Source organism: Diadema antillarum, unplaced genomic scaffold (genome assembly GCF_040938485.1).
Source record: "Diadema antillarum isolate AM-2024a unplaced genomic scaffold, OU_Dant_1.0 seq00000964_RagTag, whole genome shotgun sequence".
NCBI lineage: Eukaryota > Metazoa > Echinodermata > Echinoidea > Diadematoida > Diadematidae > Diadema > Diadema antillarum.
Genome location: NW_027271810.1, coordinates 358,948 through 372,500, shown reverse-complemented (window position 1 = coordinate 372,500; position 13,553 = coordinate 358,948). Strand labels below are relative to the sequence as shown.

The window sequence follows — 13,553 nt, the reverse complement described above, 5'->3', positions numbered from 1 at the left end:
GTTATCGTCTCTACTTTTAGAATAATCATCGTCATTGTTATTTTCATATTGTTCATCCTTATTCAATTCAATTTTATTTATTCCACATGCTAAAAAGTATAAAAAACACAAATACATGGACATAACATATCATCTCTATCATCCTCAAATGTTTTTTTTTTTATTTTAAGATCCAACAATCTTTTCAAAGTATCATTATTGTTTTGTCACTAAAAAAAAATTGTGTTTATTGCCTGTTGTCAATTTCATCATGATTTTTCAACAAAAATGTGAAGTTTCACATGTGCTATTAAAGTACAAATATATTTTCCTTCAAACCTACATTGTAATGATTGAATTCCATATTCTTAGTTTATGAGAACTTAGAGACCATGCGACCTGAACTCATAAAAGGATATACAATACTTTAATGGTGATATTGACCTTCCATTTTATATTGCTCATATTGATCATAATGCTTCTGATCCTATATTTTTAGGTTATGTTGATTTTAAGACAGTGCTACTTACTATGAAGTGATACACATTACCTTACTTGATATTGACCTTCCATTTCTTTTTTCTTTTTTTTTTAATGCTTTCATGGTATAACAGGAAACAGGAAAATTCCAGTAAAATATGCCCTAAAAAGACATAAAAGAGAGAGCACTAGAGAGAATAAAAAATTATAGGTGAATAGTTAGTGTGATGCTGTGAACTGTATTTGTACTCCTGTGTACTGTGCAGGTTCACCGACACGGTGTCTTTAGTGGCGGCAATCACGAACCATCCCGCCCCAGATGTCAGAGACGTCCTCAAGATAGGGGCAGTCACTGCCTGTGTGGACCCTCTCAACGCTTTCATGGAGCATAGGTCAGTAGGTCGTGTGACTTGCAGGCAGCACAAATACAGAGACTCCACTCACTCTCCCGCTTTCGACGGGAGATCTCCCGCCGAAAGCCACTTTTCGCAAAATCTCCTGTTCTCCCATTCTCCCGCTTGAGATTAAATTTCTCCCACCCTGTCTCTGAGGATATGTCTGCGCCCTAGGATGTATTTTCTCCTGCTTGAAACGATCTTTCTCCTATCCAAACACCTTTTTTTTTAAATATTAAATGAAGTTTTATCAAGCCCCAAATATATGGTTTTTAGTACCATCGTATGTTGAAAAATAAGCCTGAAATGGCACGAGAGAGCATCTAGAACCCTAGAGCTTCCAGGACCATGGACCCCGGCCGCATTAAGGGACTTTGCGCATCGCGCTCGTGATGTGCGCCTTGCGCATATCAATTTGGAATCTCCAGTTTGCTAGGGGTTTCAGGTGGGAGAATCTCCAGATCAGAAGGTGCTTTGGGTTGAAGTCTCTGCAAATATTACAAAGTAGTAAAGGTGTGCTGAGATATAACTGATGATTATGAAAAAAAAAGTTCCTTGAGATATATGTTGTAGTGTATTATTGAAGGTACTTGTATTTTGACTATGTATCTATCACTAGCGTTGATACATATATTCCCATCTATATGCATTGCAGGCAATTCCCATTATAACAAAGTCCTTCTGACCGGCAATTTTCTCTGTCAATATCAAAATTTCACTATAACTGAAGGAAATTTTTGCACCATAGACTTTAATGATAATAATTTTAGGACCTTGATTTTTATTTTATCGTGACAAATTTTTGTTGTAGCCATGTTCATTGTTATGGGAATGCCATGTTATAGAGGAATCTCAAATCATTACATGTGTATTTTCATGGACACTTAACCCTAAAAAGACTGGGCTATTTTGGTAGCTCGAAAGACTGGGGGGGGGGCCTAAAGGGCCCCCCCTTAAGATCTCGGCCGTGGATCGCGCGATCGCCGCGAAAATTTGCACAATGGTAGTGTGCGATGTAATCTACAAGATCGTATATTTAAATTTTCCAAAATAGTCTTCTTTTATTTTATTTTGATTAATTATGCTAATTTATGCGAGAAATCAGACTCTTTGATCTAAATCAGTAAATGAAGTTCCAAAAGTGCTAATTTTTGGTCTAATTATTCTTTGTGGCATTCTTAGCAAATGCACTTGAAAAAAATTCGGTATCAAAATCAATTTCTTATTTACTTTATTGTTTCATGAATTTCTTATGTATTTCCTTGTTTTTTCGACCTTTTGTTTTTGTTGTTTTTTAAACAAAATTTGTGGCAGACACTTTTTGAAGCATAATACTCCTAAAACAAATTAATTTTAGCCATTGAGAGTAAAAATAAGCATATTTATATGAACCATGTGAAAAAACTCAATTTGCATTGACTTTGTGCACAAAATCACATTCTTGAGCCATTTTCGGCCTCACATGCACGTACAAAATGTTATGTAACTTCAGAACCGTACCCCCCAGCGTCACAAATTTGGTGTCAAAATGTGCGGGAAACTTGAAAGAAAAAAGTCATAGAGCATCGCGGCGAGAGCATTGCGTGTTGCAGAGTAATCGCGCGAAATGTCGAGGGGGGGCCTTTTAGGCCCCCCCCCCAGTCTTTTTAGGGTTAAAATTGATAGGAATTGAACACACAATTTCAAATATTTAACTTGACATTGCCGTCATATGATTAATCACTTTGTCAATTTCTCTTCTGTAGGATGACCTTCCCCCTCCTTCTTGACCAGTGTGCTCAGGGATGGGTCAACAACATTCTATTGACCAGCTGTACAGAGGGACCCGTAAGTGCCAAATATATACACACAGACACAGGCAAACACACAAACACACATACACACACACACACACACACACACACACACACACACACACACACACACACACACACACACACACACACACACATATATATATATATATATATATGCACATATTGTGGCTTCCTTACCAGTGTCTTCAAGATGTTAACTCGCAAATGGAAAAACAATTCCATGAATGTACTAAAGGTCGTATAGAGTGTGCTACAATACACTGACTCAGTAATGAGTTTGCAAGTCTGTAAATTACATTTTATTCAAGAAAATATGTTAAAAGATGCAATTGTTACAAACTTAAGTTTTTGACATCATTTCTTTCATACAAGTTACAGGGTGTCTTCTTTCTTTTGATTCTTAACCCGTTGAGGACGGGCTGATTTTGCTACAACAGGCATTTCTCATAGACTCTTGCCAGAGCATACTCGGGACTTGTCCTCAACGGGTTAAAGAAGTCAAAAGTTCTGCACCTTTTTTTTTTCCTGCAGCATTTTCCCAAGTTTATGCCATTTTTGAAACATGTAGAATTTAAAGCATTTGTGACTGTAGTGTAGAAATCATGCTGTTAATTTTGTTTGTATACATTTATTTTGAGGATATATGAAAATATTTTGTTTCTTCCTTTTTTTCAGCATCCTGAGATTATTTTCATCCAGGACCTGCTGCGCAAAGTGAACTCAGACATGGCATTTATCCTGGCCAACTTTGGAGAGATCTCAAGGTAAAAATTCTAGGAATTCATTTAGGGCAGATTTTCCTCAGAGAAGATCAGTTGTAATCACAAAACTTACTTAATGCTGGCCCCTGATCATTTTGTTACATTCAACACTTCACTGTACTGTCATAACAAATATGACATTTGACTGTATACTCCTGGAGTGCATTTATTTCAATTAAAGCGAAGAGCAACAAAACTTTCTTTTCCCACCTGGAGTGGTGGTGCTTTACTTAAAACCATTCTAGAATCAGTCTTCCGTGGCATACACCACAAACATATTGAAACACACAAGATACACTTAAGGTTTTGTGATAGATGTGTCAACAACTGTTTTATCATTTGAGACATTGAAAGTATTACAAAGCACTTGTATTTTTTTTCCTTCCATTTTGATTGTAAATATAAATGAAAGATACTCCTTTTCAAAAGTTGCTCAAGTTGAAGATGTACTGAGAATCTCTACTGAGAGTATTTTTCTGTTAGAGTCTGTGGTTAAGCATCTTGCTTTGTTTTGATACCCAAAGGAGCACAGATGCTGAGCTGATTCTGTCAGAGATGGCCTTCTCTGAGCCAAGCAAAGTGAAAGCGAGGCATCTCATGGTTCCAAGATGGTACGTACATGTTGACTTGACACGACATGACATTAAAAAAAATCAGTTTTCTGATGGATTCTCATTCATGTATGCTTTTTTTCCCAGGTGATCCAACTAATGTGCAGTTCCTTCACTTGCTTCATAGCTTCTTTTACTTATTTTGTTAAAATGCGTATGTGATCCAAGTTGCATCCATCAAATTTCATTAGCAAGGACAAAGTCTGACAAGCTTCTTGGTTGTCAATTAAAATCTTGCTCTTTGATTTTTCCTGAAATATGAATACAAAATGAAACTCCCTATTGTAAGATGAAATAAGGCACAGCAAGTGATAAGATGTACACTCCAAATACTAACACATAGCAAAATAAAGAGGCAATATTATGTGATGTGTAACAAATTTGGATTCCTAGTCTCATACTCTTCTCAACATGGCCTCCTCGTGACAGGAATTTGCCAGACTTTGCGAGGCATCCCCCTTCCCCTTCCATGGCGGAGGTTGGCCTGAGGTTCAGCCAGCCACTGGACAAGAGCAGACTCCTGTCCAAGATCCGTACCCTCAAGTCAGCCCTGTTGCCCAGTCCTTTCCAGGGCAATATCTACCACATTGAGGCCAGGACCAGATTCACAGGTGGATTGGAATTTGTCATCTTTCCTCTTTATCAGTTTTGTTTGGGTTTTTTTTTTTTTTTTTTTTTTTTTGTGGGGAGGTGGGGGTTTGGGTTTAGTCCATGTATTTCTCCCATCTGATTTAGATTAGAACAAGACAAAACGAAACTGGGTAGTAAAGAGAATCCAGTATGTTACAACGTAATATCACACTACAAAAGAACAGTATGATTTACTTGCAAAATTCTTGTGCAATGCATAGTCACAATCACAATGTAGAATGTAAAATTGTATGCGTGTTTGTCTTTCTCTGTCTCTGTCTCTATGCATCAGAAGAAGGTTTGTATGATGACAACTAGTATTTGATACAATTATGATAGGATTTTCATTTCAAGGGTTGACTATGCTGAGGTTTTCCTCATTGACCATGCCGTCAATCCCTCGTTTGAGGCGAGTCCCCAACTGGGGCATACCCAAAGTGGGGTGCGTATATTTGTCGTTTGGGAGTTGGGAGTCGAAGTACTTGTCCATTGCAAATAAACTTTCTGCTCAGGCGTGACAAACCTGGAGGCCAAGCCAGGGTTTGATGACTCCAGCAGCTGTCGTATTACGTAAGAGCATGATAAGGATATCTGCCTGTGGCAGACCATTCAAAGTGAACTCAATTTTCTCTATCCTTTCTAAAGTTTTCAATTTTATATTCTATTGAGAAATTCTATGGTCATCCATTTTACATTTCGAACGAAAAAAATCGACCCGTAAATAACGAAAATACAGGAATAAGAAGGAGAGAATTGCCAGTTTGCCGGTGCTGACAATGTGCTATTTGGCAGTGAGTTACAACGGGGAGGTGAGACTACCTCCCTGGTTACAATCAGCCTGCTGACTGGATCATTGAGAAAGAGAGAGAGAGGGAGAGAGAGAGAGGGGGGGGGGGGGGAGAGAGCGAGGGGGAGAGAGGGAGGGAGAGGGGGGAGAGATGGGGGAGGGAGAAGGGGAGAGCAAAATGGAATGACAATAGTTCCGGTCACTACAGTACAGGCATGCTCTGTCTGCATACGCTGAATGTCTACACTCACACACACACACGTACACACACACACACGCACCATGGAGCTACATGGCCCATGCCAAAACCAAAACAATCTCCTCCTCTCGCGGTGCCCCCCCCCCCCCCCTCCTGTGGCGCTGTGACGATGACTGGTGCTTAGATTAGGCCAGGGTCAAGAAACAGGTGTTTTATATCTTTGACTTTAAGTCATTGATTGCCAAGATATGCACTGGCATTATTTACTGGGGTGTAGCCTCTTCAAACGAGAGATTTGCGTCATGCAGAACTTTGCGTGGCAAAGATTTTAGTGTTTGATGTAACACTACTTTGAACCTGTTTTGATGCCTAGTTTTGATAATATTCACAGTTCTGAAAGTACTTGCACAGACAGACACATGATTCTCTAAATGAATGAAGAGGCATTTTTGGCATTAACCTACACCATAAGAAGTGCACAATATACACTTCTCTCTCAGTATTGCTTGTAGGGACCTCTTCTGCTGGAAACAAAAGAGAAAGTTGTCAAACACTTTGTGTTTTGTAACCGCAGCCTCCAAAAAAGTAAGGAGTGTCCAGCCAAGTGTAGTGTCACAATTAAGTGGAATATAACCTCTACAAGGTCAAATCTGTACCTCAAAAATATTCTTGTGGTTAAAGTACAGACCTCTTCTGGTGTTCTGCAAATGGATGATAGAAGAGAGTTTAGTAATTTACATCACCATCTTCATAGGACGTTTTAGCGGCACATGATTAAAACATGCGTATTCTTATCTGCCCGATTTCTACTGTGCAGTACAAGAGCGTATTCAACGAAATGCATAGACCAAATGTATTAATTCTCCATGGGCTACCATTGTTAGTGGCCGTGCAATAATACACCATATTCTGTCTTGTCTCTTGCGTGAGCGCTTGCCGAGTGCTTGAACGTTTGCTATTGTACTAGGTGCATGAACCCTTGTTACAATTCACAAGCACACAAACGTCTTGCATCATAGGCAAGTGCGATCGAGTCACTCCTTTTTCAGCACAGTCAACTTCATCAAAGTCTAGTAGAAGTACGGAACTTTTTACACTTTATGCCTTTGCTATACACTGATTACAGATAATGATAATGATATTGAATGGCTTTAATTCATGAAATACCAGCGAATATTGCACTCGTTCAGGCCAATATTGCATTCATCTTTGACTCATGCAATTTTGGCCCTAACCCTAGCAATATTCCCTGGTATCCCATTCATTGCCATCCAATATTATACAAATGATGCACAGGATAGAGTGCGTTAGTGGATTATCTCAACTAATGCCACGAAATAATCCTGTGCATCATTTGTTTTATAAAATGGGTCGAAAACTAACAGCATTTTTCACATACCTTTTCCAGTTTGTGGGTCAAGATGTCCGAAGATGTTCGTCCCAAACATTTACGAACGTCGCACTCGGAAATCCCGCACATATAAGTACTGTACGTATAAGAGTATACGTACGCCACACATGTTATGCACACAAGAAAGGCCGGCCGGCAGCCCGAACTAGAAGTTGTTTACAGGATTGACAGCGCGTATAGTAGCGTGCGACGCACTTGTAACAACTGATTGAGTGCGCACTGCTAGTGCAAACATTGTGACGTCGGCCGTGTATGTTAGTGAGAAATTAATACAAGCACACTTGACTCATTTCAGCGCTTTCAATTGGCTACATTCTTGAACCCATTTTATAAAATGTAAATATTGCACTCCTTAGGGCCAATATTCCCTGGTATCCCATTCATTGCCATTCAATATAATATGTAACCGTCTTTCTTACCATGCTTGGTTCTCTCTCAGATTCTGAGCAGCTCATGGATCTGACTTTCACCACCCTCAGCGGTCACCTGACAGAGACCCCCGCCCCCGAGGTGCCCGTGGCCCGACCACCGGGGACCCCACGGGCACCCCTCCCTCCCGGGGCAGCCACCAACGGCCCCGCCTCCGGCGACAACAACGGCACAGACGCCCACCAGTATTGCTTTGTATTCACAGGGTGTGGGCTGGAGGAGAAAGTGCTGAAGGAGTGGCTGAGGGCATGTGCGAAACAGGTGATGAGGAGGGGAGGGGGAACTTTGTTGGTAGTGTCTTTTGTGTTGTAGCCGTCGGAGGATATCATGGTCAAATGATGCCCGAAATTATACCAGTCTATATGCACTTTGCTTGCTTCACATTTGTGTAAGTCCTCGGACTACACTTATTTAGTTAACTTTGCTCAATGCCTGGCAGCCCTGTCAGACACATCCAGTGTTTAAGCATTTTTGTGTTATGGTAATGATCAATTATTTTGAATTGTATAATTGATTTTATATTGTATGTTTTATGCCAAATAGAATAATAATAATAATATTTCTTTTCATTTATCATTAAGTTTTCCACAAAAAGTATATTTTGTAACATACATCAAGAGATTAGCGAAAGGTTGAAAAAAAAAAATTGATACTTCTGTCTTTACAGACTGAACTTAAGTTAAAAGTTAAGATACAGAATGCATTTAAATCAGCCTAGAGTATTTAAAAGTCATATTCATATCAATGAATCGAAATAAGGTGTGGGGGAACCTACAGGAAAGCAGCATATATACCAGTAGTGCAGCACAAAGTCGATATGCATTCATCCACTTATCATTAGTGGAGGTATTATTCTCAACTCAAGTTGTGTATTTTGACAAAAATACTTTGAATAAACCTGCCAACTGGTATGTTGTAGGATATTTAGCATTATTATCCTTCCTTCAAAATGAAAAAATCTGTTTATATAAAGAAAAATATATTTTCTCTGAAATTTGAGTTATCATGTTACTACATACATGATTTTTTTAAACCAAAATGCAATTTTAGCCTTCAAAATGGGTTTGTTTTTTTGATCTGCAGAGCACATAATATATATATCTATTGCTAGAAACACATCAACATCTGCATTTCCACATTAAAATCACTTGCAACTCAACATCAAGTTTGTTTCCATTACACTGATGAAAAGAATGACCAGAGAATGCATCTAGCGCCATGATTAATCAGTAAAGACATGAAACTGCATTGTGAATGATTCATATCTAGATCAATGGTTCTTTATATCACAGCCCAAAGAGAAATGTACCAGTTTTGATGTCCAGAGTAATGACATCATTGTCATACAGAAATGGGCAGACTCAATGAGTTGCCTATTTTTCTGATCACCACCAAACAAAGCTGTCAATCTTGCAATTTCAATCTATCGCAATGGATTTCTCCCATAGGTGATTCAAATATGCCTGGCACGTAAATGAGTATCGAGGAGAGGGCGGGGTATTCAAGCATCAACTATTGTTGGACATTTTGTAACCGATGAGGAGCTATACTTTTCCCATTGTGGAAGCATGTAGAGAATTTATTGACAAGTCAGGGAATATGCCTTTCCAGTTACATTTGTACTACTGTAAACACAGAAATTTTCATGGTACATTAATTTTCATGCATTTAGCTCTCCTTCAGGCTTGCGCGAATTCTAAAACCCACGAAAACATCTTCACAAATTTCTCTGGACATCTTGAATGGGTTAATAATTGCGCAGCGCGAATTCAAGAACCTGCAAATATGTGATTGAACCATTCAGCGCGCAAAATTAATCACATGAAAATATTGACGTTTACAGTATTTTGTCATGTCAGTGTTTGATATTTTGTCCCTCTCCATTTCTCCCTCTTTTGACTATAACAGAAGCCTGCACCAAAGGCCTTGAAGACCAAGATGAACCTGACCAGATCAGAGAAACAGCACGTACATGTAAGTTCAGTCCGTCATGTTTTATGCAGATAGCCATCATTCGTGTCATGTAGTATTCATTGCAACAACTAGCAGCTGCATCATAGTGATCTACATTTTGTATGTAATGTTTGATCTGTGCCACACCGTTGAGAATTAAAGGGAGACTTATCCTTGGCAGTGTAGAGACATGGCGTGCAGTTTGCTTCCGAGAGAGAAAAGCAGATACCCCATTGGTTTTAATGGGAGCACACTTTCCATCACACATTCTTGCTAAATAGAGACTCTGTGTCGTGAAATCCATCTTACTGAAATAAGTGAATTCAATAAACGTACGACACGATATGGCCACGAGTGCTGAAAAACCAAGAAATGTTTTAATACCATTTAGGAAAAGTCCATTCTTGGAGGCATACGGTTGTATTTAAGTTGATAACGTAACAAGATTTCACAATGCATTGCCAAATGATACTTCATGCTATAGTCCACCAGCATGCTGAGTCCAGCCAAACCCAAAATCGTTCTGCGAACAGTGTACATTTCTGATATCTTTTAGTCAGAAAGGTTGCCTAATTGCAGCAAAGGTTTTACTCCGAGGCCGTCAAATTTACTGTGTATGTCATATATTTTGCAAGTGTGATACCTAATGAATTAGGACTTGTAAGGCAGTTTCATGGGTGGTTGAATTCATGATCAAAAACCATTGTGATGAAACTAGAAAGGAGTATTTTCACCTTCCAGGAGGAAAGTTAGTGATTTTCCACTTTGGAGACGATATACAGCACGTTTGTGTTACAGGAGGTAATATTTTTCCCAAAATGTTAATTTTGTGAGTATCAGTTAATTGACACACAAAATTTGTGAAAAAGAAAAGCATCTCTAACATACTATGCATACAGTAAGTGGGATAGCGGTGGCTTAAACTGTTTGAAAGTGAATTTGCTGATGCTATTCAGATACAGGAAAGTAATGTCATAAAAAGATGAAAAAGAACAAGAAAAACAGAACATAATTATCATGTAATTGTTTTCACGTTGCCAGGAGACGCATCACCTTGATCCCCTGCCGGCCGGCTGGTTCTACAATGGCAGTCAGTATGTCAGCATGAGTGGTGAAAAAACCAACACTCACCCTGGTGAGTTTCATCCATGTTGGCTCTCAGTTTCACCTGACAGCAATATCCATTGTCATTCTCCTCCCCCTTCCCCCTCCCCCTCCCCCTCCCTTGCCAATTCGGCAGATTCATGACAATGGCCAAAAAAGCCAATGTTAAAATGATGCATTGCAGGAAAGAGTTGTCATCACAAAGTCAACAGTCAACTCTGCAGTCAAATCTTTCAGGATTGCATTGAAGAATAGGCTTTTACTGAAGCAGTATCGACTTTACATAATGTAATTACCACATTTTAAAAATATTTTACTGTAATTTGATGCAGATACAGGGCAACATCGTCATAACAAGGACCTAAAAATTACGACAATTACACCTTGGTATATCAAGTTACAAAAATAAAGAAATACATGTATAGAGAGTTGGGACGTGCAAAATCACCCTGTTATAAGAAGGTTTTGTTACATCCAACCTCTTCGTGTAATGGTGGTTTCACTGAAATACAGGTTCAGTTGCCAATTGTATCTTGTTCAGAGCATGGGATCATAGAAATGAAGAAGAATTAGAGTACATTTTTCACAAAATCAAATGTCACTCCTCAAGGAACAAAACTTGCAGTTGGCTGATTTCCACAGCCATGTACGAAAACATGTCATGAGCACCAATTTTCAAGTGCTTGTGACAATATGTTTTTTGCTCTGTATCACTGGTTCAAGTAATTCTCCTGTTGACGAAGAATTGATGCTTGAGTTTCAATCTTACATAGCAATTGTGAAAACCTACAGCATCATGCTCAAAGCAGATGTCACCTGTCTAGTGTTTTAAAGGATCGTTGTAATTCATGCTTTACGAATTGGTGTATTTCATCATTTTCAAGTCTGGATTCTTATAGATATTCATTAATTTTGTTACATCTGATGAGGTCATCACTACGTTTGTTTGTTTTCTCACTGCAGAAATAGAGAGATACATCAGTGACTTCATCGAGGAGAGTAATGTGAAGATCAAGGAGTATAACGACAAAATAGCAGCCGAGGACTATAGGGACCTCTTTGACTAGAAGAGAAATGAGAAGACACAGTGTCGCTCTTTGACTATGCAAGAAATGAGAAGACTAGTACGGATCTTTGACTAGGGGAGAGATGGGAAGACTGGTGAGGATTTTTGACTAGTCAGGAAATGAGCAAGACTGGTGAGGGTCTTCGACTGGATGAGAAGTGAGCAGCAGTGGCTTGGATCTTTGACTAGGGGAGAGAGAAGAAGACTGGTGTGGATCTTTGACTAGGCGAGAAATGAGCAAGACTGGTGTGGATCTTTGATGAGGCAAGAAATGAGAAAGCTGGTGTGCGCCGTGTGCAGAAGGCAGCAAAAAATAATTCCTTTCATGTAAAATTCCTTGAAGCTATCAGTTTGACGGAAGTTTTTCCTGGGGGGATGGCTGTAAATTATTCTTAATTAAAACAGCCGCAGAAGTTACAGTATGAGTGAGCCAACAGGGGATAAAAAAGATGTGGGGTTTTACGTTTTGTTTTGTTTTTTCTTTTCTTTTTCTTGAGAGGTAGAGAGGGCTGGGACAAGTAAAAGTTTTCTTAAAGAAATATCAGGTTTACTTTGCGTTTCTGACCTACAAAAAGCAACTATGACAACAGCAGTGACGGATCCCTCGTATGTTTTAATGTGGCGTGTTTGAGGCCAAGAAGTAGGATCTGCAGTTCTTCATATGCTCGCATTGAATGATGGCGTGTAAATCACCCACTGGGGATGTGATGAGGGTCTTCGGGTTGGCTCTTATACAACATTACCTCATCTTGTTATCAACAAGACATGGGAGTTTTTGTGGATGAATTCATGGTTACTAGCTCAGAATAAAAGACTATTATGGCAACTGGAATACAAGCTACAACAAAGAAGTATTTCATGCAAGCAGAATTGTATGTGCAGTCCTGTTGATGTTATTTCAAAACTGCTTGGTATGAGTCATTCCACTAAAGAATGCATTTGTGTGTACTGTTCAGTTTCTATTTAGACTTTGATGAATATTCTTGTTTACATTTTGTATTGGATGTTGCAATAATTCCAGTTTCACTACCTTCTTTCGATGCAAGAGACATAGTCATGTTTGGAGGGAAAAAAAAGAATCTAAAGAAAGTCAGTTTTGCTTGAGTAATATACGTAGATTAAGGTAAAAATGTACCGCCTTGTACAAGACTCGACTCTGGCACTCAGTACAATATTGATTTAGAGGAAGTGGTGAATTTCTGGAGTGTAAACAAGATCAGAGTACTTCTCATATGGAAGCTCCAGATATGGAAGGCTGATTCTATGTAGATTTGCACACTGGAAAATGATAATGCAGGACAGTGGGTTTTCTGTAAGGAGGTACTACAAGCTTGAACAAAAATTGGCAATATAAAAATTGCCAAATGGGTTAATGTAGACTTTTTAAGGCAAAGGATGTCCAGTCTTATGCTTATGGCCTATTTGACGTTTGACATTCTAATTCACTGCCGTTCAGGAGAGGTGATCTTTCTGAACAAAGCATATGTGTTGTTTTGTTGTTGAGAAAGAATGGCCATTCTCAGTTGTACAATTGGCATTTTCTGTCGGTGTTGATTTAATGCAGAGTGTCAAATGCAAAAGAATTTGCGAGATGGGGGGGAATGCTCATAGCTGGCATCATTTTCTAATGCCAGGCCGCATTGTTTCATTTCCTTCACCTGTCCATGTGCCTTGCTTTCTTCTGGGTAGGGAATGTCTGTCTAGGAGCTGACCTACACACACGGACATACAATGTACTAAGTAGTTGGTAGAAATAGGACCAATGTGTGCGAATTGTGTTAAATTTGATATTCTCTCTGATACTACATGTTCTTTTTGTATGCTGAAATTTAAAGTCTAAATCGTTTTCAATATGGGGCATGTTACGTGCAGTAACTGTGGTTCCATTGTGTTTGATCCACTGTTGACACTTAATACGTATCTCTTCATTC

At 39.0% G+C, this 13,553-nt stretch overlaps 1 protein-coding gene across 1 annotated transcript in view; it reads left to right on the top strand.

Annotated features, from left to right (window-relative positions):
* The window catches only part of LOC139741938 (dynein axonemal assembly factor 9-like), a gene marked incomplete at its 5' end in the record, with an annotated part of 16,075 nt that extends 4,256 nt beyond the window's left edge, over positions 1–11,819 (top strand). Inside the window, 9 exons of the mRNA XM_071652509.1 lie at positions 726–851; positions 2,600–2,681; positions 3,347–3,435; positions 3,957–4,043; positions 4,473–4,654; positions 7,510–7,760; positions 9,408–9,473; positions 10,494–10,587; positions 11,520–11,819. Coding sequence (XP_071508610.1) covers positions 726–851; positions 2,600–2,681; positions 3,347–3,435; positions 3,957–4,043; positions 4,473–4,654; positions 7,510–7,760; positions 9,408–9,473; positions 10,494–10,587; positions 11,520–11,623 — 1,081 coding nt within the window. The remainder of the gene's footprint in view (positions 1–725; positions 852–2,599; positions 2,682–3,346; positions 3,436–3,956; positions 4,044–4,472; positions 4,655–7,509; positions 7,761–9,407; positions 9,474–10,493; positions 10,588–11,519) is intronic.
* Positions 11,820–13,553: the final 1,734 nt, after the last annotated feature.